At 39.4% G+C, this 27569-nt stretch overlaps 1 protein-coding gene across 1 annotated transcript in view; it reads left to right on the top strand.

Moving 5' to 3' along the window:
* The window catches only part of LOC124794912 (DNA polymerase epsilon catalytic subunit 1), a 306938-nt gene extending 279693 nt beyond the window's left edge, over window positions 1–27245 (top strand). Inside the window, exons 34-36 of the mRNA XM_047258614.1 lie at window positions 8378–8589; window positions 14241–14373; window positions 27011–27245. Of these exons, the coding sequence (XP_047114570.1) occupies window positions 8378–8589; window positions 14241–14373; window positions 27011–27190 (525 nt within the window). The 3' untranslated portion in view covers window positions 27191–27245. The remainder of the gene's footprint in view (window positions 1–8377; window positions 8590–14240; window positions 14374–27010) is intronic.
* The last annotated feature ends 324 nt before the right edge of the window (window positions 27246–27569 follow it).

Below are 27569 nucleotides of genomic sequence, written 5' to 3'. Positions count from 1 at the left end.
TCTTGTCATCATCTGCAGAACTAGTTGGCATATAAACTTGCACTACTGTGGTAGGCATGGAAAATTTGTCTATCTTGGATATAATAATGCATTCACTATTCTGTTCATAGTAGCATATCCGCGTTCCTATTTTCTTGTTCATTATTAAACCTGCTCCTGCATTACCCCTATTTGATTTTGTATTTATAAACCTGTATTCACCTGACCAGAAGTCTTTTTCCTCCAGGCACCGAACTTAACTATATCTAACCTACCCATTTCCCTTTTTAAATTTTCTAACTTACCTGCCCGATATCGAGATCCGACATTCCACACTCCGATTCATAGAACGCAAGTTTTGTTTCTCCTGATAACGATGACCTTCTGTGTAGTCCCCACCTGGAGATCCGAATGGGGGACTATTTTACCTTTGGAATATTTTATCCAAGAGGACACCATCATCAATACAGTAAAGCTGCATGCCCTCGGGAAAAATTTAGCTGTAGTTCAGCCATTTTCAGTACCAACACAGCAAGGCCGTCTTGGTTGATGTTACAAGGCTGGATCAATCAATCATCCTGACGATTGCCCCCTGCAATTACAGAGAAGGCTGCTGCCCCTCTTCAGGAACCACATGTTTGTATGGTCACTCAACAGATGCCCCTCCATTCTGGTATGCCTATCTGTATCACTGAGACACGCAAGTCTCCCCACCAACAGCAAGGCAGGTCCATGGTTCATGGGGGGCAGATGAGTTTTATTGTAAATATTTATTTAGACAACAGTGAAGAATATAAAAGTGGTGTTTACAGTTGTGCAAGAGAAGGAAATCATTATTGTTGAACGTGATAATTATCAGTGAACTATCTTCAGCACTAAATACTGCCACTCCACCTGTTCTCGTATGGTGGCACAATGTGCTACAAGCCCATTTCTCATTTGCTTAGCATCTTCAGCAAAATTTCTAAATATTCTTGATAGTGATGTAAGTGGTAGGTGGTCTCTCATTCTCCCAGGTTCTATGGTACCCCTTTCTAGATTTTCAAAATCAAAACTCTCTGGTGGTGAATAAATTAGGTGACCTTCTCGATTTCTTAGAAAATTGTGAAGATAAATACAAATTCACAATAGTTGCTTTGTGGGGATCAAGATGAACAGATTTACATAAAACACGAAAAGTAGACGATAGTATTCCAAAGGCATTTTTGACAACTCTTCAGGCTCTACTGAGACTGTAATTAGATATTCTTTCTTTGTTATGATTACCTGGGTAGAGCATCATAACATGTTACTGCAAAGGCATTGTCAGCAACAATTACCTAGGGGAAGAGGTTCTGGCTGTGGTATGTGCAGCTGACCTGCTTTGAAAGGCTTTGTTAATGGTTGTACAGTTAAATACACCTCCATCTGAAATACGTTTTAAATTTCCATTTCTGCATAAAGAAACTGGTAATTGGCATCCACTAATGCCATTAACACAGTACTGAAAGAGTCTTTATAGTTGTTGTAAGTGCTTCCAACATGAGCGGGATTGATAGTTTGCAGGTTTTTTTCCACTACTGCCCCTATGTAGTTAGTAAAGTTCCAGCGAGTCTCAAATTCTTGTGAAATCATTGTGCTTCAAAATCTGGTGTTTAAAGAAAAAGAAAGTATGAACAATGTCCCCTGCCCCCCCTTTTTTGGGGTGGATCGGAAGAGAGATGTGGTGAAGAGACTGTCCTCAGTACATCATCGTCATTGGCAGGCAAGCAAGTACTTAAGAGTACTCATTTGGAGAATTCCTACGAACCCACTGTGCAAGAAGGCAAAAGTAATAAAAACAATATTCTAGTGATGATGCCACGAAAGTTTTGAGGTGTGCAAATGACCTAATCATGAGGAAAAAGGAAGATAAGTTTACCTCAGCTGCAAAGTACATCGAACGTCAACTGAGAGCCTTTCACATCAAAAAACGTGTTGCTGTCCTTCAGAAGAGGATTCAAGACCTGGTTTTCATATTATAGCCTGACATGCTTTTGGTATTATTACAGTATGCATGTACATTAAGAAGCTGTTTGAATCTCCAGTAGCTAAGAAGTGCAATGTAACTGCGCGTACTTCAGCAGGGGTTACAGCTTCTCAAAAATTTGTATTCTTTAATGTGTAGTATTGAGCTGTCACATTTAGTAATACTTCAAAGTCTGTCATAGACATACGTACAAAATTTTTGAAACTCTGTATGTCTTGAACTTTTAAGTCACTTATCACAGAACTGAGAGCTGCATGACAACACCATTTACAAGTTACGCACCCACTACCTACGTTTCCTTCTCCATTTATTCTCCCTTTTTACAATTCTATTCAGATGCTGTTGTAAAGAAAAGTTCTGTGTCGGACACCATGTTCCATGAAACTGACTGGCTGCATGTCACCATTGAGAAAGCTAACGTTGGCCACTTTTGCCAGGCACATGCCCCTGAACTAAGTTGCAGTGTGCATGTACCGAGGTATTTTTCTCCACAACTTGTTGGGTACAAACTTCTGCGACAAATCCCTCGGTGTGAATGTAGCTTTATTAGATGTTTTTTTTCCCTGGATCTGATTATTTTCATGTATGTTCCTATTGTGGTTGTTTGGTTAGTTTTCTTGTTAGAGGTATTCTACAAATGTTGAATAGCCATTCAAGCTATTCAACATTTGTAGAATACCTCTAACAAGAAACCAACCAACCATACTTCCATGCTTTTTCATGTTCATTATATCTTATTTCATACGTTCTGTTGGTCTGTTCTAATTATGGAGCATCACAGATGTTACACTGTTTTAGCAAATGCCACATTTTTGCATATATCAGTGTCACCCTACTCCTTTAAACCTTTCTGTTTTGAATTATTACTTTGGTAAGCTATTTGTATTCCTTGATCCTTAAATATGTTACCAGGTATGTGTATTAGCTTGTTTCCATATGTGAATGTGCGCCAGCTTGCTGGTTAGTGTGTGTGTGTGTGTGTGTGTGTGTGTGTGTGTGTGTGTGTCAGTCACTGGATTTATGTGGTGTTTGCATTACTTGTTTAGCCTGTTTTATTTTCATGACTACCTGGATTGTCGTATTTAAATAGATTCTTCATATCCATTGTTTTTTGCTGTTTGTATTGTTATGTCTAGCGTCTTACTCTAGCATCTGTCTGAGAGCTGCTTGATTTTTGGGCTGTAGGTGCAGCAACACACCTGTATCTGGAACACATGTGCCTTTTATGTGGTTTATTAGTTCCCCTGTGTTTTTGACTGTGCCATAATTCTGTGTGTGTGTGTGTGTGTGTGTGTGTGTGTGTGTGTGTGTTTCTGTGATTTGTGACCGGTCTTTCAGAGATATTTACTTTGTGAATTTTTGGTTGGCTCCAGAGTTTTGGAGCAATAGGTTTCGTACATGCCATACAAAGTTTTATCTGTCATTAAGTGTGCATCCTATTCTCATCAGTGTGTTTTTCATTTGTGTTACAAAACTATTTGTTGAATCTGATTTCACTTTTGTGATTTTATTCTGTGTAATGAGTTATTGTGTTTTGTTATTGTCCTCTTGTTTGTCGATGAGAACAACTTTATTCCCCATGTCTGCCTTGGTTACAATTATATTTGCTCTGTCCATTTTTTCTCTAAGGGTTTTCAGAGTTTTAGATTCTGTGGTTCTCTCTGTTGGTTAATTGAGTTCACATCTTGTATTTATGATATTTTTAATTTGTTTGCCTATTGATTCCATAATTAAATCAGTGTCATGGTGTGCATGCCCTTCTGATGTTCATGAGATTGTGTGTTCTCAGATTCTGTAATTAAATTTTCTGTGTAACACTTGTTTACTTTTGTTTATGTTTCGTTTTAAACCTTTCTGTTGTAGCTGTGTTTCTTCATTATTAAATTTTGTGTCTGTGAGTTTTGAGACATGGGTAGAGTTAATGTGGGTCTTTCTGCTTGGTTGGTGTGTTTAAGTGTATTTGTTGGTCTGTAAGTGTTTTTATTTTCTTTTTCTGTGCTGTTTTAACTGTTCTTTGGAGTTTCTGTTCGTGTATGGAATGATTTGGGTTCTGAGTGGTTGGATGTCAAATACATAGTTAAGTTATATTGTGTGTGGTTCTCTCAAATGTATTACAGACTTTCTGTTCCTATTTGATAGATATCATGTTAATGTTTATAAGTGGTTCCACACTTCTGGATTGATTTGTATATCACATCTATTGCAACATGATGCATAGAGGTTATGTGAATACTACTTGATTGTGACTAAAGTTTAAATTGGCCAATAACAGGTAAATTGAATATTATGCAACCCATAATGGACAATTTTTTCTTTTGAAAAACTTGAGTTTATATTCACTGTTAACAAATTTGTCTTTTTCAGAAGCAATTTCCTTGTTTTTGCCAGCAATTTCCTGTTATTCACATCTTGTCTACTTCAGCCATATCAGTCATTTTGCTACCCAAATGGTACACCTCATCTCCCACATTGAGTGTCTCATTTCCTAATCTAATTCCTATTACCTGATCTAATTTCATTACATTCTATCACCCTAGCTTTACTTTTCTTGTTCTCTTTTGATAACTTCTTTATAATATATTACCCATTCCATTCAACCGATTCCTCATTCTGTGCCACCTCTGTTAGAACTGCAATGTATTCATCAAACCTATTTCGTCTCCCTGAATTTTCATTCCCTTTAGAATTTGTCATTGGTTTTCTGTCTTGCTTGCTTGATGTGTACAGACTGAATAACATCAGGGATAAGTTGTAATCTCGTCTCATGCCCTCTCACCTACCCTTTCATATTCTTCAACTCTCATAACAGCAGTTTCTGTAAAAGTTGTTGTAACTTTTAATTTCCTACTTGTAATGGATCTGGGAGATGTGTTATTTTCTACCGGATTTGTCAATACCAATTTGTAAATGTTTTCTTACATTTTTGTCAGAATTTTTTATTATAATTTGCCTTATTATATGTTAATTTACTTATATTTTTGAGAGTGACAGCATATTGATTACTATTAGTAAATGTGACGAAGAATATCAAAGAGACTGATTACAAGTGGAAGCTTGTGTGTTGTGTAAAATGTCTTTGACGCTGGAGTTGTCTTTGACTGTAGTCAGTCGGCAATGAACTCTTGGTGTGTGTTGACGGTAGAACAATGTGCAGGTCGCCGTCATATTAATTTGGAAGTGAACAGAAAAAAATGAATTATGTTACCACTTTTTTTTATATAAACTTTAAGAAGAAACCACATTCGAAGAAATGGTATTTGAAGTACTAAAAATGAGGTGAACACATTGAACCAGGTCATTTCTGCAACCGACAAAACTGCATTGTGGAATCATACTTCCACTAGACAACTGAAGCCAAGACAAATATCGCCTTGTAAACATTTTACGGAAAAGGTACCGTCACGAAATATGTCAAATTTAAGTAAATGAAAAGTAGATACCATATTTCATACTTTATCCCTGCTGGTTTCAGAGTGCTTTCTCTAAGTCTACAAATGCTATAACCATTGATTAATTTTTCTTCAGTGTATCTTCTAATACAGGGATGACCAAGAACTCTGCCTGCATATAGAGGTCTTGCACACGTGTAGATCTCTCTCATCTTCATCTGACTTCTCTCTTCCAGCCCCCCCCCCCCCCCCCCCAATCCTCCTACTACTGCACCACACTGTCTGAGTGGGAATATGGGCAAACAGCAAATGCACTGTATCATGTGACAGTTTGTAGCTGTTTGTACAAGAGAATACACCAATAAAAATAAAGCTGGGTGTGCAGCTTTATTACACCAACAATATTATGCACACCACATTGTTCATTTTAAATTTCTTAGAACATTTAAGCTTACATATAGAAAGAAAAGAAATAATCTCTATGACACACTGGTTAGGGTGGAATAAATCTTCATTTCAAATGCATTTAGAATCAAATTTCATTATCCAGAACTACTGTTCATTCCAGTGAATACATTTCTCAAAAATATAGACCACAAACAAAATATGTTTTTGCTATCATTTAATTATCTTTGGTTCACCGAAGACATGATAAAATTTATATCTGGGACACACTGTCAGCATGTGGACAAACACATTCAGTTTGCAGATTTTTGTCACTTATGTTGCCATGTAATTGTGACTTACTTAATTCCATAATAGTAATAATAATTTATAATAATAATAATAATAATAATAATAACCTTCCACATGCATATTTTTGATAGTAACAGTGATATCAGTTTCGCATCATCTGTATGGAGATGTGGAAACTCTTTCCAAGGTAAAATTTGTAAAAGTCCTGGACAGCTCTAATGCAAAAGAATTTATCTTTTAAAGGGAATTACATTCCAGAACAATCAGTTTCTGCTGCAAAAGCACAGGGACTCTTTAAACTGAAACAACAAATGGTCCCAAAGACAGATTTGAGATGGTTCTCCTGGCAATGTATTGAAAACTGTTCCTTTAGTTCTTTCAACACTGCATTTTCTTTAACACAAGAGAGCTTAGGCAAATGGGCACTGTTCTTTGTCAGAAGTTGTCCCTTTCACCATCTAATTTTCTTTTTAAATGGTTCCATTTTCCCCATCGAATAAAAATAAATTGCTTTTCATCTTGCAACATCTTGCTGAGGGCATACAAGTGTGCAATCAAGCTCACAAAAAGTGAGGTCTGCAGTTCATTCTGGTTTTCCTAGTATTGGTTCCTGCTTTCCTTTTTCCTTCATAAATTCAACAAGAGCTGAACTTAAATCAAAAAATCATTGTAGGCATGTCCCTTAAGTTAACCAACATATTTTGCAGTAATATATATATATATATATATATATATGTCCCTACACACTCTGTTCAGTTCCATCAAAAACTGTTGAAACTAACGCCATAATAATCTATGCGCTTTCAGAAAATTTACTATTTGTACCAGCAATAATAATGAGCTCGATACCTGCGAATTTAGTGCCAAGTGCTTCTTGATGTACAAAACAACGAATCCCATAAAAATCATCTTGTTGATTGTCATTTTTAGCCCATTCATCACCAACTATATCTTTAAATTCCTTGTGCTTGCAGTTCTGTAGGACATTTTTGGTGCCTGGTTCTTATGTGACTGCTTAATAGACATTGTGAATTCACAATATTCTCTCTGGGAGGGAAGACTGCAATTCTCGTTCATTTTCTATCCAGGCTTGGGACAATAGGTCACTATCTGCCTTTTTTGAATGTATGCCCCATTGCAAGAACGACGAAATTTCCTTTATACCAGAAGCAAATAGCTGCCATTGTGTACAGATCAAAAAACACTGCACCAAATGCCAGAAAAAACAGTGCTGCATGACACTGCTAAATGAAATGTCGTAATTTACCAAGTAGCTCCAAGGAGGACCACACAAAGCCGAGACATTCTGACAGAATGAGCCCTAGAACACTTACATGAAGTTTTTCCAACACTGTTCTAGGGTCGGTATTCCCTTCTGTATTGCTAAATTTCTCCAGAACCCAAACGTATCTTCCCTGAGGTCAGCATCTACCAGTTTTTTTATTCTCCCCTAGAAAAACCTAATGTCATTAACTTTTTAATGTTGAGTTTTTAAACTGATGTTCCGGTAATATTCATACCTGGCAGCATGTGCCTTCATTGAAATTATTACATTCTAATTGAAGTTTGAGGATTTTTCGCTGACTCGTATCTAGCATACCAGATAGAATAGAGTGTTACGATTGGTTCTCTTAAAGATCTTAATAATACAGAGGAAGTGTTGTTTATTCCAGGTGCCTTGTTTTGACTTAAGTCTTCAGGGCTCTGCCAAATTTTTTCTCATAATATCATGACTCCCACCTCATCTCTTCTCTTTCCATAATATTGTCTTCAGTTCTGCAAGTTTCCTAAGCAGTACAGTGAGTCACATTCCAAGGAAACCACTGTTCCCTGATCTCACACTCTTTGATTTATGTTTCTCAGTCTCATCTTCTAACGCACTAGGTGAATATGGCTTATGTAAAATTTGTGTGTGTTGTTGTTGTGGTTTTTTTTAAATAGTCAAAATTGGAGTATCTGTGATTGCTGAGTATTCTGTTGTGTTTAAAGACAAGCAGTAATGTGCTTGTGGTGCAGGTAGCAAAACTAACTCACATTTCGTTGTTTGATTTCATTAAATAATTTTTTATTTTATCCGTAAGTTAGTGCTATAATTGAACTACTGGCAGAGTATCTGAATGAGCCTTCATTTTATGTCATATGTATCATAGTTTGTGGTGTATGTCTTCCCTTTTAGTCAGGGGTAAAATACCTCAGTAATTATTGAGAATAGTACCCATGTTTAGTGTAATCTTTTAGTTGCAATCTCCACCATTTCCCCATATGGAATTCAGTTATTTTATTATTGTTTCGTTCTGTATCACAGGTACTGTCACTAGACCCTAGTGTCCAGGAAGAGGTCAACAATATTCGCCGCAATATGTTACGCCTTCTTGGTATTGGAGAATTCAGTTCAGTTGCCACATGGCGTGATCCTTGTATTTCATTCATTTTACCAGAAGTGATATGCAGAGCCTGCAATCACTGTCGAGACATTGACCTTTGCCGTGATCCCTACCGTGGAGTTGACAACGAGACGTAAGTTAACTGTCGTGTACAATAAATCTCTGGTAGTTGCTCTGACTTCAGTTGTTAGTAGTTTTCATTAATGTTTTAGTTGTAGCAAAAAAATGGAAGTTGGATGGTAGAGGAAGAAATCTACATTGTGCATACTATTAAATTAAAGAAACATATCTTGATGTTCTAGGATATCATGATCACCCCTTCTGTTACGTGCACAGCATTCTTACATCATATGAAGGACATGTATTAAATTGAATTATATGATTTTGAATAAAAAAGGAAGAAAGAAAGAAGAAATGAACTTCTAGTCTTTTTACATGCTCTAGGATGTCAAATGAAAGTTAATTTATTATCTGTGTCTGAGCACCAAGTAAACACATGCATCCATATGTTAAATGTAAAGGAATATAAATTAGTAGCCTATTTATGTGGGGAAAACATGGAGAATGAGGTATCATCATGTATGTTAAAAATAACATTAAGTTCATGTCCACTGAAACCAGTAATTTCTGCGTAGATTTCTTAAATATTTCTAGAAAGAACTGAGTCATTATCACACCACCTAGCTAACTGATCTTTGTAGAATTTAGTGTTAATATTCTGAAAAATTAAGATAAAAGAAGCAATTTGAAAATATCTAACATTTATAAGCTGAAGTAAATTTATTGTATTGATGTTAACCCTATGAGTATGGTTGTGTTTTTGTTGCTACTAGGACCAGCCACTCTGAAATGCTTTTTTAGAACATTTTTATTCTTCCTTTAGCTATTTTTGAAGCCATAGCCAGCTCATCTTCAGGTGGTAGGTATTTATAGATCTTGCATTTTGTACCTGGTGCAGCTAGCTGCAGGGATCGTGGTATAGTGAAAAAAGTTGGATGTGCATAGATTCTGTTATTTTAGGCACATTTTATTTTGTTAGTTCCACATGACATGATTCTTGAAATTGTAAGAATGTTCCCATAAAATGAGTCATTATGCACCAGCCAAGACAGTACTTGGATGCAGTTGGTTTTACAACTTGTGTACAAACAAAAAATTACAAGGAACCCATATCCAAAAATGCATGATTTGTATGTCAGTTTGAAATCAGGTCACTTTCCAGTGACATGCTTCACGGTGCACACATCACGGAAACAATGAGCTGTGACCTAAGTGCTCTACAGGAACTGATCCATGTGGTGATCCTGCTGTTCATTTTGCAAGGTGTATCTGCAACACATTCTTTCAGACACCCTGTCTGCAAGCCCTGGAGCATGTTTGTGGAACCCCATAGTCAACCCTTTTGGTTGCAAATGTAGGCTGTTAGTTTCTTGCACCCACTGCTGTGATAAGATGGAAACGGCATGTGATGGACTGCGGTGACCTGGAAAACGTTCTCAATCATGCATTGTGCACCTGTACCATTACGCACCATACCATCAAGCTGGACATCGAAAGTGACGCGATCTTCAAACTTATTTTACAACCAAATAGTACATTTCTCGACATGGGTTCCTTATCAAAATTTTACGTCCCCACTACAACCTCTAGAAGCATGTATAGGAATTCTGAACCTAGCTGTATATAAAAATTATCCACTATGTGCAGGCATCATAAATATAACCATATCACTTAAATGAACTGTATCAGTTCTTTAAACAGTTTTTAGAGTCCTTTTGAAGATATTAGCAACTCCATATGAATTCTTATGGTGAGGATCATGGTAATTGTACTTATTTCAAACAGGGATGTGTCAGAAAACATTCTGGCAGAAATAAAACTGTGAGGACAAGTTGTGAGTTTTGCTGCAATAACTCAGTTGGTAGAGCACTTACCACAAAAGACAAAGGTTCTAGGTTCGAGTCCCAGTCCAGCACTTAGTTTTAATCATCTAGGAACAGGCATTTCAAACATTGGTATTAATGTGACTATTTTCTTAGCATATGCCTCCACATTTTCAGTGAACTGTTTCCAATCATTACATCTTCACATGCAATATTTATGCAGTTACAGTCCACCTCAAAGTTCCAAGCCAACTATTAACATCAACAGAAAGTTTTCTGCCTGTGTTAGGCAGAGTTTATCACAAAAAGACCCAAATTTGCAATGATAAGCAACTCTTTATTTTCACTGGAGCTTGTTTTCAGCTTCAGGAATGATAGAATGTATACACCTCAGGACGCCCAGGAAAAACCCTGAAATTTTTTAGAATTCCAGGAATTTTTCATTGTTTTAGTTTACAGTTAAATTTCTATAATTTGTACTCGTGAGAACTGATACTCTAACAAAGAATTTTACTTTAGTCCACTACTGCGGAATAATACTGCATCAATAAAGCATAAATGTGAGAATAACAGCAAAATAAAATTCTAGTTGCAGAGAAAATTTTCCATTTAGAACACCAAAACACAGAGCACGCACAAGTGTCTGTTGACAGCAAAATGTGTCAAAGGCTTTCGCACGAAGACTATTCAATACTTCATAACAACAAGCTGCTTTTATGAGCATGACGTCACAACTGTTACATTTTTAATAGGTCACGGGAAAATACTGTGAATTTTCACATTGCATACAAAATGACAGTCCATACCATCATGCCAGGAGATATGCTTGTTTAACAATGACGAATGCAACCTGACACATTTGTTCCCCTTGGAACCTCCACACATGGATATGCCCATAGTCATGCTGTACGCCAAACCAGGATGTGTCTGAAAAGACAATGCAGTGCCAATACTGTGTCCATTGTTGTAATCAGGTGCACAACCATTGCAGTGATGCGTATGGAACTGCAGCGATGCATATGGAAACTAGCAACAGCCCCATGCTGACAGTCCATAGTGCTCTAGGTGTAATTGCTTTCTCAGTGTGGACATTTCCCTTGCTGCAGACAGACCCATTACCTGGCTCAAGCTGCATGACATAGCTGTAAAATCCAGCACATCCGAAACAACAATATGTCTGTCTTCTTGAGGTCAGTCATGTGTGACCTTTGTACCCTGCATGGTGTTGAAAATGGTCCTCCTGAACCTCTTGATATTGTATTTGTATAGCAGTTGTCAGATTCTAACCAGTATTATCAGCAATACTGTGAAAAGATATAAGACAGTCTTGATGCACCATGATCTTGCAACTATCCAACTTTGACGTACGGCTCAATACAATTTTCTCGTAAATGAACAAAATTCAAATGCAATTTCTGGCAGATAAACTCACTGCATTCTCTTTCCTCATATACACAAACTGTAGATGACATATTGCTACCTACATATTGTGTCTGCACTTTTGCTTATCCAAGCATGTAGTATGCTTTACACCAACTTGGTGTTCTGTGTATGCTGCCTTCAAAGTGCTACAATTTTAATGGCCAGCAGGGAACTAAAAACGGCAGTTACTCTATCAGAAAATGTAAAATCTGGAATGGAATAATAATAATAATAATAATAATAATAATAATAATAATATGAAAGGATAGGTTGCTACTTACTGCTTAGAGGTATCGAGTGGCAGATAAGCAATCGTCACACGTAGATGAAAACAAAACACACACACACACACACACACACACACACACGGGAAGAGAGAGAAAGACAGAGAGAGAGAGAGAGAGAGAGAGAGAGAGAGAGAGACAGAGACATTGTCATCTCTGGGCACTAAGGCCTGACTGCGTCTGAGGTGAATGGTAATCTTTGCTGTGCCTGTCAGGGGGGTACAGAGCAGGTGTGTGGCATTGATAGGAGGGATAAGATGATAACACTACATGTGGGAGCTGGCAGAGATGTGCTACTTGCAGCATTGGGAGGCTGTGCAAGTGGGGGAAAAAGGGAGAGGAGAGAAATAGAGAAGGGGAACTGACTATGCAGGTGTACTGGCAGAATAGGTGTGTGGAGGGCTGGAGTGGTGGCACTGAAGGGGAAAGGCAGGTGGCGGACAAGGACAAGCAAAGGTTGAGGCCAGGTGTGTGTGTGTGTGTGTGTGTGCGTGTGTGTGTGTGTGTGTGTGTGTGTTTTCTGTTTGCACCTGATGGACTTAGTCCAACATAGGAAGTCCAGGATGGAATAAGAATAATGTTATGAGAAAGGATAGACTGCTACTCACCACAGACATGCACAATGAAAAGAGTGCTAAACATTTAAGATTTCGGACAAAAATCTCTTCTTCAGAAACATAAAACACATGCTTATTGTTACCGTCTCCAGCCACTGTGGCCCGTCTATGTCTCACATGAGCAGCTACTTGGAGTAGGTGGTCTGGGTAAGGATGCGGCATGGGTTGAAGAAGGGGGAGGGATAGCAGGGTAAGGCAAGATGTGCTGTCTGTGAGAGTGCGAAGGCACGTGGTGGAGACAGGACAGGGCTCTATGTGCAGTCGAGAGGCTGTGCTGGTGAGGGGAGGGGAGGAGATGTGGAAGAGATGAGAGAATGAGAGAGAGGTAGATAATGGGAAAGGTTGGGGAGGGGGGGTTATGATCAGAACATTGGATGTATTGCAGGGAGAGAGTTCCAACATGCACTGTTCAGAAAGGCTGGTGTTGGTAGGAAGGATCCAGATGGCACAGGCTGTTAAGTAGTCATTGAACTGAAGACCTTGAGCAATGGGGACGATAGTGTAAAAGGGAGGTGGCATCTACACTGATGAGCAGGGCACCGGGTGGTAAAAAACAATAACTGTGGAGAGTCGATGGAAGAAATGGTTGGTATCTCTTATATATGAGGGTAGATTACAAGTAATAGGCTGAAGGTGATGGTCTCTTGGAGGCACATTAACTGGCCACAATGGAGCACACTGGGTGGCTTTGTTTATGGACAGGAAGCAAGTAGAAGGTAGGAGCGCACAGGGTGGTGGAGATGAAGAGAGAGTTTCTGGATGGGCCTAATGATTTGAGAACAGCTAGAGATCCTGCTGGATTCCTGGAATGGAGACACTGTGCCAGGGATTGCAGGTGGACACATCTGACAGCTGGCAGAGGCCCTCCAACATGTAAACACTACAATTTGTAACCACAGTGGATGAGCCTTTGTCAACATGGATGCCTATAAGATGTCGACATAAAAAAATTTTGAGTAGACCTTTGCCTAACTGATGAAGAGAAAGAGGAAGATGATAATGATTAAGACTCAGTTTTTGTTCATGTCTAAAGGGTATTTTTCAGTAATTTCAGTTTTTATAAATAAAATCATATTCTTGTATGTTTTATAGAGAAAAGAGAGAACAGTTTTAATTAAGGTTTTGTTTGTTTGTGTGTGTGTGTGTGTGTGTGTGTGTGTGTGAGAGAGAGAGAGAGTGAGAGAGAGAGAGAGAGAGAGAGAGAGGGGGGGGGGGGGGGAGGGGGGGCTTTTTTAAAAGTGATTGCAGTGTGATCATGTGTCTGACAACAATTAATCTTTTTTATTGAAAATCATTTTTTGCGTATTTGTTCTCATACTGATTCTCATCTGTTGTCTTAAGGCCATCTTAAAAGCAAGAGCATATAGATAGTTAATAGACGTGTGTACCCCAATAGTTAATTCTAATAAACCTGCAGCTGAGATTTATTGACACATTAGAAGCATTTGGAGTATATTTTTATGTGATTATTTTTTTAATAATTCTATATGTTTTGTGAAATACCTTAATATTTAAATTATTTCTGTACCTTCTGTTTGACAGAAAGGAATAAAACATTTTTTCTTCCTTTTTCTGTAGCCCTGTATGGAAATGCCCACTGTGTCAAACAAGTTATGACAATAAGGAGCTTGAATACATGTTACTGGATATTGTTCACAGAAAGACCATGGCTTATACTCTTCAAGATTTGCAATGTTCAAAATGTCATGAGGTAAGGTGGTCAAATACTTTGCATATACGTAAATGCAAGCAAAAACTTTATTGCTTTTGTATGTTGGTCTTGCTTTAAAACATTCAGTGGTGTGCCATATAAAAGGCTATTATAATAATTAATAATATGGAACTACAGTTTTGGTTACCATCCACTAATGATAGCATACTCAGCAGTCAGCTTTTGTACTGTTCGTCTCTGGGAATCAACAAGATACTAAGAAGGTACATACCTTCACAATGATTGATTCACAAGCAGATGATGTATTGTGTATTTCTTCATTTTATACTTCATGTTCTGGAACAAAACTTTCAATTGCTCAGTTTCATCATAGTCTCTCGTGGAAAATTATTGCAAAGGAAAAAAAGAGCAAAAAGCCTTTAGATGCACCACCCAGTCTGACACTACCCAAGTCCAGTCTTCACATCTATGAAAGGGGCAAAAATAATACAGGTAATAATACAGCTAGTTTCATGTGCAAAATACATGATGTGGTATTTTGTATTGAGCCAGTCTTCACAGCTCTAGCACATGAAACAATCTATACAGAAACAACACAGAAGTACACTCCTGGAAATGGAAAAAAGAACACATTGACACCGGTGTGTCAGACCCACCATACTTGCTCCGGACACTGCGAGAGGGCTGTACAAGCAATGATCACACGCACGGCACAGCGGACACACCAGGAACCGCGGTGTTGGCCGTCGAATGGCGCTAGCTGCGCAGCATTTGTGCACCGCCGCCGTCAGTGTCAGCCAGTTTGCCGTGGCATACGGAGCTCCATCGCAGTCTTTAACACTGGTAGCATGCCGCGACAGCGTGGACGTGAACCGTATGTGCAGTTGACGGACTTTGAGCGAGGGCGTATAGTGGGCATGCGGGAGGCCGGGTGGACGTACCGCCGAATTGCTCAACACGTGGGGCGTGAGGTCTCCACAGTACATCGATGTTGTCGCCAGTGGTCGGCGGAAGGTGCACGTGCCCGTTGACCTGGGACCGGACCGCAGCGACGCACGGATGCACGCCAAGACCGTAGGATCCTACGCAGTGCCGTAGGGGACCGCACCGCCACTTCCCAGCAAATTAGGGACACTGTTGCTCCTGGGGTATCGGCGAGGACCATTCGCAACCGTCTCCATGAAGCTGGGCTACGGTCCCGCACACCGTTAGGCCGTCTTCCGCTCACGCCCCAACATCGTGCAGCCCGCCTCCAGTGGTGTCGCGACAGGCGTGAATGGAGGGACGAATGGAGACGTGTCGTCTTCAGCGATGAGAGTCGCTTCTGCCTTGGTGCCAATGATGGTCGTATGCGTGTTTGGCGCCGTGCAGGTGAGCGCCACAATCAGGACTGCATACGACCGAGGCACACAGGGCCAACACCCGGCATCATGGTGTGGGGAGCGATCTCCTACACTGGCCGTACACCACTGGTGATCGTCGAGGGGACACTGAATAGTGCACGGTACATCCAAACCGTCATCGAACCCATCGTTCTACCATTCCTAGACCGGCAAGGGAACTTGCTGTTCCAACAGGACAATGCATGTCCGCGTGTATCCCGTGCCACCCAACGTGCTCTAGAAGGTGTAAGTCAACTACCCTGGCCAGCAAGATCTCCGGATCTGTCCCCCATTGAGCATGTTTGGGACTGGATGAAGCGTCGTCTCACGCGGTCTGCACGTCCAGCACGAACGCTGGTCCAACTGAGGCGCCAGGTGGAAATGGCATGGCAAGCCGTTCCACAGGACTACATCCAGCATCTCTACGATCGTCTCCATGGGAGAATAGCAGCCTGCATTGCTGCGAAAGGTGGATATACACTGTACTAGTGCCGACATTGTGCATGCTCTGTTGCCTGTGTCTATGTGCCTGTGGTTCTGTCAGTGTGATCATGTGGTGTATCTGACCCCAGGAATGTGTCAATAAAGTTTCCCCTTCCTGGGACAATGAATTCACGGTGTTCTTATTTCAATTTCCAGGAGTGTATAAAGTGCAACTTGCCCTGTTAAAACTTCTAATTCCTACTTTTCTGTAATATGTTCACTGTGGACAGTGATACACATTGTATTGTGTGCATTTTTATTGTTAATTGTAACTGAACTTTTACACTGAGGTGACAGAAGTCATGGAACAACTCCTAATCTTGTGTTGGACCTCCTTTTGCCCAGCATAGTGCAGCAACTCGACATGACATGGACTCAACAACTCATTGGATGTCCCTTGCAAAAGTATGTGTGTGTGTGTGTGTGTGTGTGTGTGTGTGTGTGTGTGTGTGTGTATATATATATATATATATATATATATATATTATATATATATATATATATATATTATATATATATATATATATATATATATATATATATCTCTGACAATGATTGTGAAAGTGTCGCCAGTGTAGACTTCTGTGCAAAAACTGACCCCCTCAATTACATCACATAAATGTTGAGTGGGATTCATGTAGGGCAATCTGAGTGGCAAAAACAATTCATTTGAGTTGTCCAGAATGTTCTTCAAACCAGTCATGAACAATTATGATCCGGTGACATGGCACATTATCATCATAAAAATTACATTGTTGTTTGGGAGCATGGAAGTCCATGAAAGACTGCAAATGGGTCTCCAAGCAGCCGAACTTAACCATTTCCAGTCAGTGATTGGTTCAGTTGGACCAGAAGACCCAGTCCATTCCATGTAAACACTATGGAGCCACCACCAGCTTGCACATTGCATTGTCAACAACTTGAGGCTGTTGCTTTGTTCGGTCTTTGCCACACACTGCCTCTACAATCAGCTCTTGCCAACTGAAATAAGGACTTAGGAATTATCTGACCAGGGGCCAGTCATCTAGGATCCAACCAATACGGTCACGAGCCCAGGAGAGTGGCTGCAGGTGATATTGTGCTGTTAGCAAAGGCACTCACGTCATTCATTGATACCATAGCCCATGAATGCCAGATTTCACCACGCTGTAGGAACGGATAGGTTTTGTCGCACATCCCACATTGATTTCTGCAGTATTTCACGCAGCATTGCTTGTATGTCAGCACTGACAACTCGATGCAAATGCCGCTGGTCTCGGTATTTAAGTGGAGGCCGTCAGCCACTGCATTGTCCATGTAGCCATAATCATGTCGGAATGCCATTTTACAGGAATCACATGAGTACAAATGACAGTTGCATCAGTGCACTGGCCTGTATGCATGCATTATGCTATCCCACACTCTTTTGGCACCGCAATGTATTTTCAGAGACTGCATTGCTGTCATCCTCTTGTCCTCCCTTTTTGCCACAAAATTAGTAACATAATGAATAATGAATTATGAATTAAAAGATAACTGCCTGTTCCTTTTGCCTCCCCCCCCCCCCCAAGCTTAGAACCAAAATAAACATGGGAAATACATACAGTGTAACTCGCCAAACACCAGTTAGGTAGAATTTCACCTGAGAATGTCAGTCTGTTTTATATAATGTTATTACAAATTGGCTTTACTTCTGTCTTAACAAACGTTTGTTATCAAGATGTGGGATATTGCATGAGAAAAAATTTACAATTAAAATCATGTCTGATTCTCTGCTGCTAATGTTGTTGATTTGCAAATACAGCTCATGCAGACAGAGGTGTAACACACTGCTCAAAAGAATTAGGGGAACATGACTTTGGGCATCTGCCATACTAGACTGAGAAATAATTGCGGACTGGGTATGTTACCAGATTATATCTTAACTTTCTGAAACTAAGTACACAACAAAACATCATTACAATACTCGATTATTTACATAAAAACAAGTGAAATGTCTGACTGGTGTCAAAAACTAAGTGGAAACAATCATTCACCCCAACATCCTGGGTGCTTTTCGTTGGAGTTTGAGAGCTTCAGTAATGAGTATCCGCACTGTGAGTTTTTACCACTGCCTGACACATACATAGTATGCTCTTTGTAAGACTACAGAGGCCCTCTTGTGGTATCCATTCCCATTCTTCCGTAAGAGCCCTTAGAAGTTCTTGGAGTGTCTGTGGTGGAACAGGACAGCCAGAAATAAGAAGATCCCACATTGGCAGGATGGGGTTTTGGTCTGGACTCACTACTGGCCATTCCACTATTTCAGTGTTCAGGCTTCACAAGACATCTCTGCTGATGTCCATCATGGAGGGCCTGGAATTAGAAGGAATTCAGGGCCAGCACCATACCCGGCGTCCACCACATAGTCCAACAGGATCTGTTCGATGGACTGCATGGTGGTAAGATTACCATTGACAATGACGATTTGGATGGCTGTCAACTCTGAAGCCTCACCACAATCACATAAAACCTTGGAAATCTGTCAATTTTGTGGACAATATTTGGCGAGTACTGTTCACCACATGTCTCTGCATATGAACACGGCCATCACCTTGTCTTGGAGGATATCAGGACTCATCTGTGAACAACAAATTTGTCCAGTCATCAAGTTGTGAGTTGACACAAGAATGGCTGAACGGAAGGCAAGCTTAAGGATGTTGTTGTGTCAAGCAGGGTACTTGAACAGGATGCCCGAGTCGGGCGATCCTTTCTTGTAACCTGTCCATTACAGTATTAGACACAGCACCTCCAGTGGTTCTTCTGAGGTTGTCTTGCAGTTTGCAGTGCTCTGGCAGTATCCATATGATAGCATATCACAGAGATGGCCAAGTATCGGTCTTCAAGTGGGGTCCTAACGCATCGGCAAACTTGTCCAACTCACATTGTATACTGACATATTTCCCTGTAGTTTGTCCACACCTATGGGTGACAAATGGACAGACATTGGCATCTGCAGCAGTACTAACAGAAGTCCATCCTTTTCAGATTGAACAGGCCACCCTTGCAACTTGCACTGCATAAAGATGCCCCATTGTATGTGTGTGGTTGAATACTACGGCCACAAATGACAACTGCCACATGTATACCTCCTAAGAAAACACTGGGACACCAATACTCACTTCTTTCTGAAGGGTCACTCGACACTGTAATGAATAACACAGCCAGTAGATGGTGAAAGATTTTAATTGTTGCATACATTGAAAGTGAAGATCTCAAGTCATGTGATAAGAAAATGAGTACTTCCTGTATCAAACTATATTCACCATAGCAGACGTTGCTACACTTTTTCCACTAATTCTTTTGAACAGTGTGAACTCTCTAGCTAATCCAGATAATGATAGTTGTAGGAAACCCAGAAGTATCAGGGAAAGATCGAAAGAAATGCCTCCCATAGGAGAGAGTATTAAAATCTTGATGGTAAACTGCCGAAGCATTCACAACAAAGTACCAGAGTTTGAAGCACTAAAAGTTGGTTGTAACCTGAAATTGATAGCAGTGAGATTTTTGGGGGAAATTTTAAGTGGTGTGTATCGAAAGGATAGGCGAACAGGAAATTGAGATCGTGTATTTGTCACAGTAAACAAGAAACTCAAATCCACTAAGATAGAAATCAAGATGCATGTGAGATTGTATGGGCAAGACTCAGTATCAAGGTTGGCATAAAATGATAATTGGATCCTTCTATCGCCCACCAGACTCACCTCCTGATGTAAGCGAAGACTTTAGAGAAAACCTCAGTTCACGTGTACTTGAGTTCCCCAATCATACTGCAATCATCGGTGGAGACTATAATCATCCAATAATTAACTGGGAAAATTACAGTTTTGTTAGTGATGGATGTGATAAGACATCCTATGAAATTTTACTAACTGTCTTCACTAAAAATTACTTAGCCTCATGATGGAAATATATTGGATCTAATGCAATGAATAGACCTGACCTCCATGAGGGTGTTCACATCGAAACTGGTATTAGTGACCATGATGCAGTTGTGGCAACAATGATTATCAAAGTACAAATGACAACTAAAACAAGCAGAAAGATATATATGTTTAGTAAACTAGATAAAAAGTCAGTAGTGCCATTTCTCAGTGAGGGAACTTGAAACATTCAGCCCAGGGCAGGAGCTTGTATATGAACTCTAGCTCAATTTTAAAAGAATAGTTGACCATGTGCTGGATAGATATGAACAAATTAGAACAGTTCGTAATGGGAGGGAACCTTCATGGTATAAAGTCATTGTAAAGAAACAGAGACTACAGCGTAATAGGTGTAAAACACAGGTAGAGAGATGCCAAATGAAATGTGTTTGGCTCTCAGGAGAGCAATGTGTGAAAGCTTCAGTGACTATTGTAGCAGAATATTGTCAAATGACATTTCACAAAATCCAAAGAAATTTTGGTCATATGTAAAGGTTGTTAGTGGCACCAAAGTTAGTGTCCAGTCCCTAGTGAATGAAACAGGAACTGGAATTGTGGGTAGAAAGGAAAACCCAGGAGAAGTGTCGTAATTTAATCCTCGCTTTCCTGAGAAGATAGTGAAATGAGCGTTAGTGTCAGTGGTGTTGAGAAACAGCTGAAATTGTTAAAACTGAACAAAGCTCCAGGCTTGAGGAGCCCCTTTTAGATTCTATACTGAATTTGCAGCTGAGTTAGCCCCTCTTCTAACTATAATCTACCGTAGATCCATTGAGTAAAAATCTGTGCCTAGTTCTTGGAGAAAGGCACAGGTCCCACACATCTACAAGAAGTGTAGTAGAAGTTTTCCACAGTACTTCTGTCCATTGTCCTTGACATCAGTTTGTTGTAGAATCTTAAAACATATTTTGAGCTCAAACATAATGAAGTATCATGAATAGAATGAACTCCTCAGTGCCAACCAGCATGGATTTCGAAAACATTGATCATGTGAAACCCAACTCACACTTTCCTCACATTACATACTGAATACTTTAGATCAAGGCAACCAGTTAGACACTGTGTTCCTTGTTCTCCGAAAAGGATTTGTCTCAGTACCACACCTCTACTTACTGTCTAACACACTATCATATGGTTATCAAGTGAAATTTGTGACTGGACTGAGGACTTTTTGGTAGAGAGGACACAGCATGTTATCTTGGATGGAGAGTCATCATCAGATGTAGAAGTAACTTTGAGTGTGCCCAAGGGAAGTGTGTTGGGACCTTTGTTGTCCATGTTATATATTAATGTCCTTGCAGACAATATTAATTAATTATATCAGGCTTTTTTGCAGATAATGCAGTTACCTTTAACCCTGTGGCGCATAGCGTCCACTACAGTGGACAGCTGTTAATGGTCGCTTCTTTGGCATTTTCAGTCAGTCCTGAGGCTGCAAATGCACACAGTTCACTGCAATTGGCACTCCCTACTGGTGTTGTGTCCTGCATGCATTTGCAGCCTCATGATTGATTGAAAATGCCAGAAACTTGACCATTATAAGTTGTCCACTGCAGTGAAATTCATGCACCACAGGATTAATTAAGTACAATCTGAGAGAAGCTGTATAAATATTCAGTCATATCTTGATAAGATTTCAACATTGTGCAGAGATTGGCAGATTGCTGTAAATGTTTAGAAATGTAAAATTTTGCACTTCTCAAAACGAAACAAAAAACATAGTATCCTATGACAGTAGTATCTGTGAGTCACCATTGGAATTGAGCTACTCGTACAAATATCTGGGTGTAGCATTTCGTAGAGATATAAAATGGAATGATCACATAGGTTCAGTCGTGGGTAAAGCAGCTGGTAGACTTTGGTTTATTTGTAGAATACTGGAGAAGAGCAATCAATCTACAAAAGAGATTGCTTACAAATCAGTCGTGCATGCAACCGATTCTGAATATTGCTCAAGTGTGTGGGACCTGTACCAGATAGGACTAACAGGGCATACTGAATATATACAGCGAAGGGCAGCACAAATGTCGCAGGTTTGTTTAATCTGTGAGAAAGTGTCACAGAGGTACTGAAGGAACTGAACTGGCAGGCTCCTGAAGGCAGACTTAAACTATCCCAAGAAAGTGTATTGACAAAGTTTCAATAACCAGCTTTAAGTGATTACTCTAGGGATATACTACAACCCTCTATGCATCGCTTATATAGGGATCGTGAGGATAAGATTAGAATAATTGTTGCGCGCGCGTCATTCGTCATTGCGTCATTCCTCATGGTTCACTGAGTCAAATGCTTTAGTAAGATCTAGAAATATCCCTGCTGTCTGCATTCCCTCATCCAGAACATCATACACCTTGTGGATAAATTCGGTAATTGCTGTAATGGTATTGTGATGGTTTCTGAAGCCATGCTGTGTTTCTGCTAGTCAATCAATCATTCTTCCTGTGCTCGATATGTGAGTGGAACAGGAAGAAACCCTAATAACTGGTACAATGGGACTTACCCACTGCCATGCACCTGCAGAATATAGATGTAGATGTGTGTATTACGTACACTGATCAGCCTGAACATTATGACCATCTACTTAATAGCCTGTATGTTCTCTTCTGGCACGGATAACAACGGTGACCCATCCTGGCACAGATGCAATGAGGCCGTGGTAGGTTGCTGGAGGGAGTTGGCACCACATCTGCAGACACAAGGCAATGTGTTCTATCAGGTTCAGATCTGGTGAGCTGGGAAACTAGCACATCAATTGGAACTCGCAACTGTATTCCTTGAACCTCCCTGTCGAGAAACGTGAGCGTCATGAAGGGGTGTATGTGGCGTGGAACCAGTGTACGATACTCTTTGGCCATCAAGGTGCCTCGGATGAGCTACACTGGACCCATGCTTGCCCACATAAATGTTCCCCAGAGCATAATGGAGCCACCACCAGCTTGGCTCCGTCCCTCAGTGCAGGTGTCAAGGAGCTGTTCCCTTGGAAAACGACAGTTTCGCGTCCTTCCATTGACATGATGAAGAAATTGTCAGAATTCATCAGACCATGCAGCACTCTGCACTGTGCCAAGGTCCAGTGCCAATGTTCATGTACCCATTTCAATCGCAGTTGCTGATGTTATGGTGTTAACATTGTCACACGTATATGTCATTGGCTGAGCGGTCAGACACATTTGTACTCTGCCCAGCATTAAAGTCTGATGTTAGTTCTGCCACAGTTTGCTGCCTGTCCAGTTTTGCCATTCTGCCCAGCATAAGGCATCAGACATCTGTAAAGAGGGGTGGCCACCCAATCCTAAAATGTCTGGACATGGTTTATCCTTGGTTTCGCAATGCATTGAAGGCACTCACCATAGCACTCCTCAAACAGTTGACACATCATGCAGTTTCCGAAATGCATGTGCTAAGCCTCCGGGCCATCACAATCTGCTCTCGGTCAAACGCAGATGGATCACATGCCTTTCCCATTGTAGACAAGGAAAGCATGTTCACTGATAATACATGCACCATGTGTGAGTCTGACTTGCAGTCATTCCTCACCGGGTGATTCTGGTATTGCCTGGATGGGTTTATATCAATAGTATGTCGATGGTTATAATGTTCTGTCTGATCAGTGTAGATGCCTGTTGCTAAATAATGAGTGTATTGCAGTTCCTTTCTACCTGTAGGTATTACTGGTTTATTAACAGAGCCTTACAGCAGCCTATTTTGTATCGAAGAGTACGTAGTAACATTATTTCTAGTACTGATAAAAATTTGCAAATGACAAGAGTTGTATTCACAAACAGTAAATAGAAAGATATCAGTTGAACAGTGAAGTGCAAAACAAGGTTGATTTAATTTCTCGAACAGAGACTAGATATAAAAGTTAATTTTTTGTTGTTCAGGGTGTGGATGCCCTGGGAAATCTGAGAAATACCAATAAATGTTTCTGGATTCTGGGAATTTTTCCTAACTTTAGTTTTTAGATAAATTTCCATACTTTTGACTTGTAAGAACTGATACTCATCCAAATAATTTGACTTTATAATACTACAGCGAGAGAATAACACCAAAATAAAACTTTAGTTGCAAAGAAAATGAATTATTTACAACAACAAAACACAGTGCACATACAGCATGTGCCAACAGCAAATTGTGTCAAAGGCTTTGGGATGAAGACGATGCAATACATATTAGCAACAGACTGAATTCACTGAGCGTGACATCACAGTTGTTTACGTTTCTAACTGGTTTGCGGGAAAATATTTCGAATGGTGGTTTGAGAAGCGTTACTTTCTAAGTAAATTTCCTTTTAACGCAAAACGGATTTTGTTACGTGTGAGAATGTGCGATGAATTTCTTAAATCGTGGAGCGATTGACTCTTTTAAAACTTAAGACATTGATGATCACCCACTTAGAAAAATTTCAGGCCCAGAAGACCAGCCATTTATGTCATCATTTTAAATTTTACTGGCACATTTGTGTTTGATTTATCTTAAAGGGAACAGACATTAAAACAGATAAATCTTCCAGGTTAGTTTTTCATTTTTATTGTAGTTCTTTCATAGGTTCAAATTGTGCAAGAACTATAGCAAAAAGTATAATTATCATTAAAAATGTGCAAAGCGAATTCTGGAGCAATTTCGCACATAATTGGCTTTACTATAGAAAGGGCGAAGTGCTTGACGGAACACATACTCAGCCAGGTAACCCACGAAATGTTTGGTGCATGACACTGAAATTTATAATCGTTCTTGTCAGAAATAGTCAGCTGCTGCAGTTTAGGATGTGTTCTTAGGATCCTGCCTGACCACACATTTGGAAAGAAAAAGAGCAAAATGTTTTGAGGACCAGTATTATATGAGAAAGCTTAGCATTTTTTGATGAAAAATATCATCTAGTAGCCATATTTGCAAAGCAAAAATATGTATTATCGCACCACATTTTACCGAACTCGAAGTTCATTGCCACATCACTCGTAGCACTGCTACAGTCTCTGTTTCCATATCGTAGTGTGGGCATTGCACTGCTTATATGTTGGTGTTCTGTGTTCAGAAGTTACCGTGCTGTGTTTGGTGAATTCGCTTACATACTTTCGTAATACCAAAATATGCAGTGTAAATGTTGCCAAGCATGAAGGATCTTTCCAAAACGTGTTGTTTATTGTTGGAAGTGCCAGGAAATTCTTACTGATATGTTTTACAGCTCCGAGGGAAAGTATATTGTCAATTAACATGGAAAAAGTCTACCTCCATTTGGGTTATAGTGTATTTTCACCTAGAAAAAGTGCATTATCACCCAGAAAAACTGTATTTTTAACTGGGAAATATCTGGAAATTCTTTTCTGTTGTCCATGTGTATACCCTGTTGTTACACGTGTCCACTAAGAAATTTCAAAGACATGCTTTTGCTCCATTCCTCTTGATGAATTTGTGAGATATGTAAACCAGTGTAGTTTGTTCAGAATTGCACAGGATTAATTTTTTTAGGATTAAATCAACTGCAGTCACTACTTAACAGTAGCATGACACATGACCAGATTGTAATTGGAATGGTTGAATTCAGGGCCCTGGTATAATGCAACACTCATCCTCCGTTCCTTTCTTATTCGAGATTGTTAAAAAGTTTTTGGCTGAACCTTGTAACTACTGATTATAATCACATTGTAAGTAATATAACATTTCCATCCTGCTACAAAATGTATAACGTTACCTATTTATGTAAGCACTCGTGCTCAAATCTTTAGTCAAGAGGAGCAAGTGTCAAACCACAGTCTGAGTAATGCAGTTGTTTCTTTTGGTATGTTTTCCTATATTGATGCTGAAAAATTCCAAGCTAATTTCCTCAGTTAGACGATAGACATTTCTTTCGTCAGTTTCTAACCTGAAATAGTGCATTGTCTGTATAATTCTACTGCAAAAAAATCCACTCAATGCATGTCACTGTTCAAATCAACCAGAGGTCGAATATAAGCTTTTGTGCACACGGAAGAGCTGTGTAGAATGGCTAACAATTTGTCACACACGCACTATGAATGTGCAGCTTGCTTCACCAAAGGTACCAAATGGCATGTACATTGTGCAAGTCTTCATTCAGTATGTTGCAAGGAAAGAATGCAGATCAAATGAGTAAAATCGACAAAAATTATTTTAAAATATGGGTATGCACCTCTTATGTCGCTCAGGAAATTCATATATCTCTAAAACTCTGTAGTTAATATTTGAAGGTAAAATGTTATAAAGACTAAAGAAGTGCAAGTTGATGAAGAAACAATACCATGCAACGGGCAGTTATGACCAATAGATCCATAAGATTGGGTACTATTTGGCATAAAGCGAAACATTTGTTTGAAAACGTGTGTGTTAATACACACAGAACTTTGTCATATTTCCCAAAATATAAGTTGGTGTGTTGTCATGCTTTCTTAATCTATGCATCGTCAAAAGTTCAGATGCGGTGTTTCAATGTAGTGATTAAAACACAATGTGTGTTATGCAACCTATGCTTACCTGACATGGGCAACAAATGATATTGCTACATATCTTTCCATTTATCCATAGTGTAGTATTCTATTATCAGAGGCCACAGTGATGACGTTATCCAGATCTTTGCCATGAACTTTTCTGTTGTGTTGAGTTTCAGTTCTTCATATTTTAAACTCATTTGTATTCAGTTTTAACTGTTAAAACTGGGACACTTCCTTTGATTGTAACTCTACAGGTTCCAAAATTTCTAGCTGCAAATTGTATGATGTATACTTAAAAATTTTAATCTTTAAGCTGGATATATCACAAAGAGTAATACCACTAGACATTTATTGCAGTGATATATCCAGTTAGACCTGTACTTTAGGCTATTGTTGCCATTTTCTAATGAAATATATTTTGTTTCAGATTAAGATGGAGAATATGACCCGATTTTGCAACTGCTCAGGAGACTTCCAAACATTAATTCCAGTGTCGAACATTGCAGAACATCTTCGTACATTTCAGGCAGTTGCTAAGCACTTCAAAATGCCACTGTTATTGGAAGTAGTTCAATGGACTATTAATGCTAATCCAGGACTTGTGTAGGCAAAAAAAAAAAAAAAAAAAAATGACTATCCAAATGATGGAAAATGTCATGACATGAGTAGTTGCACATGCCTTTGCTGAACAGTCTGCATTCTAACATACCTGTGATGTGATAGTACAATGTACAATCACTACTCACAAAACAATTTATTTATTTTTTATCCTCTGTGTTGCATGGAATTCTGGTCACAACAGAAAATTTATTTTCTCATTTTTATCTTTGTGACAGTTAAATACATTTTTAATATTGCATTACTATCATTCAATGAGACTTTTACAAAATCATTGCAAAATATGTTTGCTGGCATTTTTCAACTACAAGAACAAAGGCAATACATCAGAAAGACATAAGACACTCTAGCAAAAGCTCTAGTTCTAT

Source organism: Schistocerca piceifrons, chromosome 4, assembly GCF_021461385.2.
Source record: "Schistocerca piceifrons isolate TAMUIC-IGC-003096 chromosome 4, iqSchPice1.1, whole genome shotgun sequence".
Taxonomy (NCBI): domain Eukaryota; kingdom Metazoa; phylum Arthropoda; class Insecta; order Orthoptera; family Acrididae; genus Schistocerca; species Schistocerca piceifrons.
This window is presented reverse-complemented; position numbering and strand designations above follow the sequence as displayed.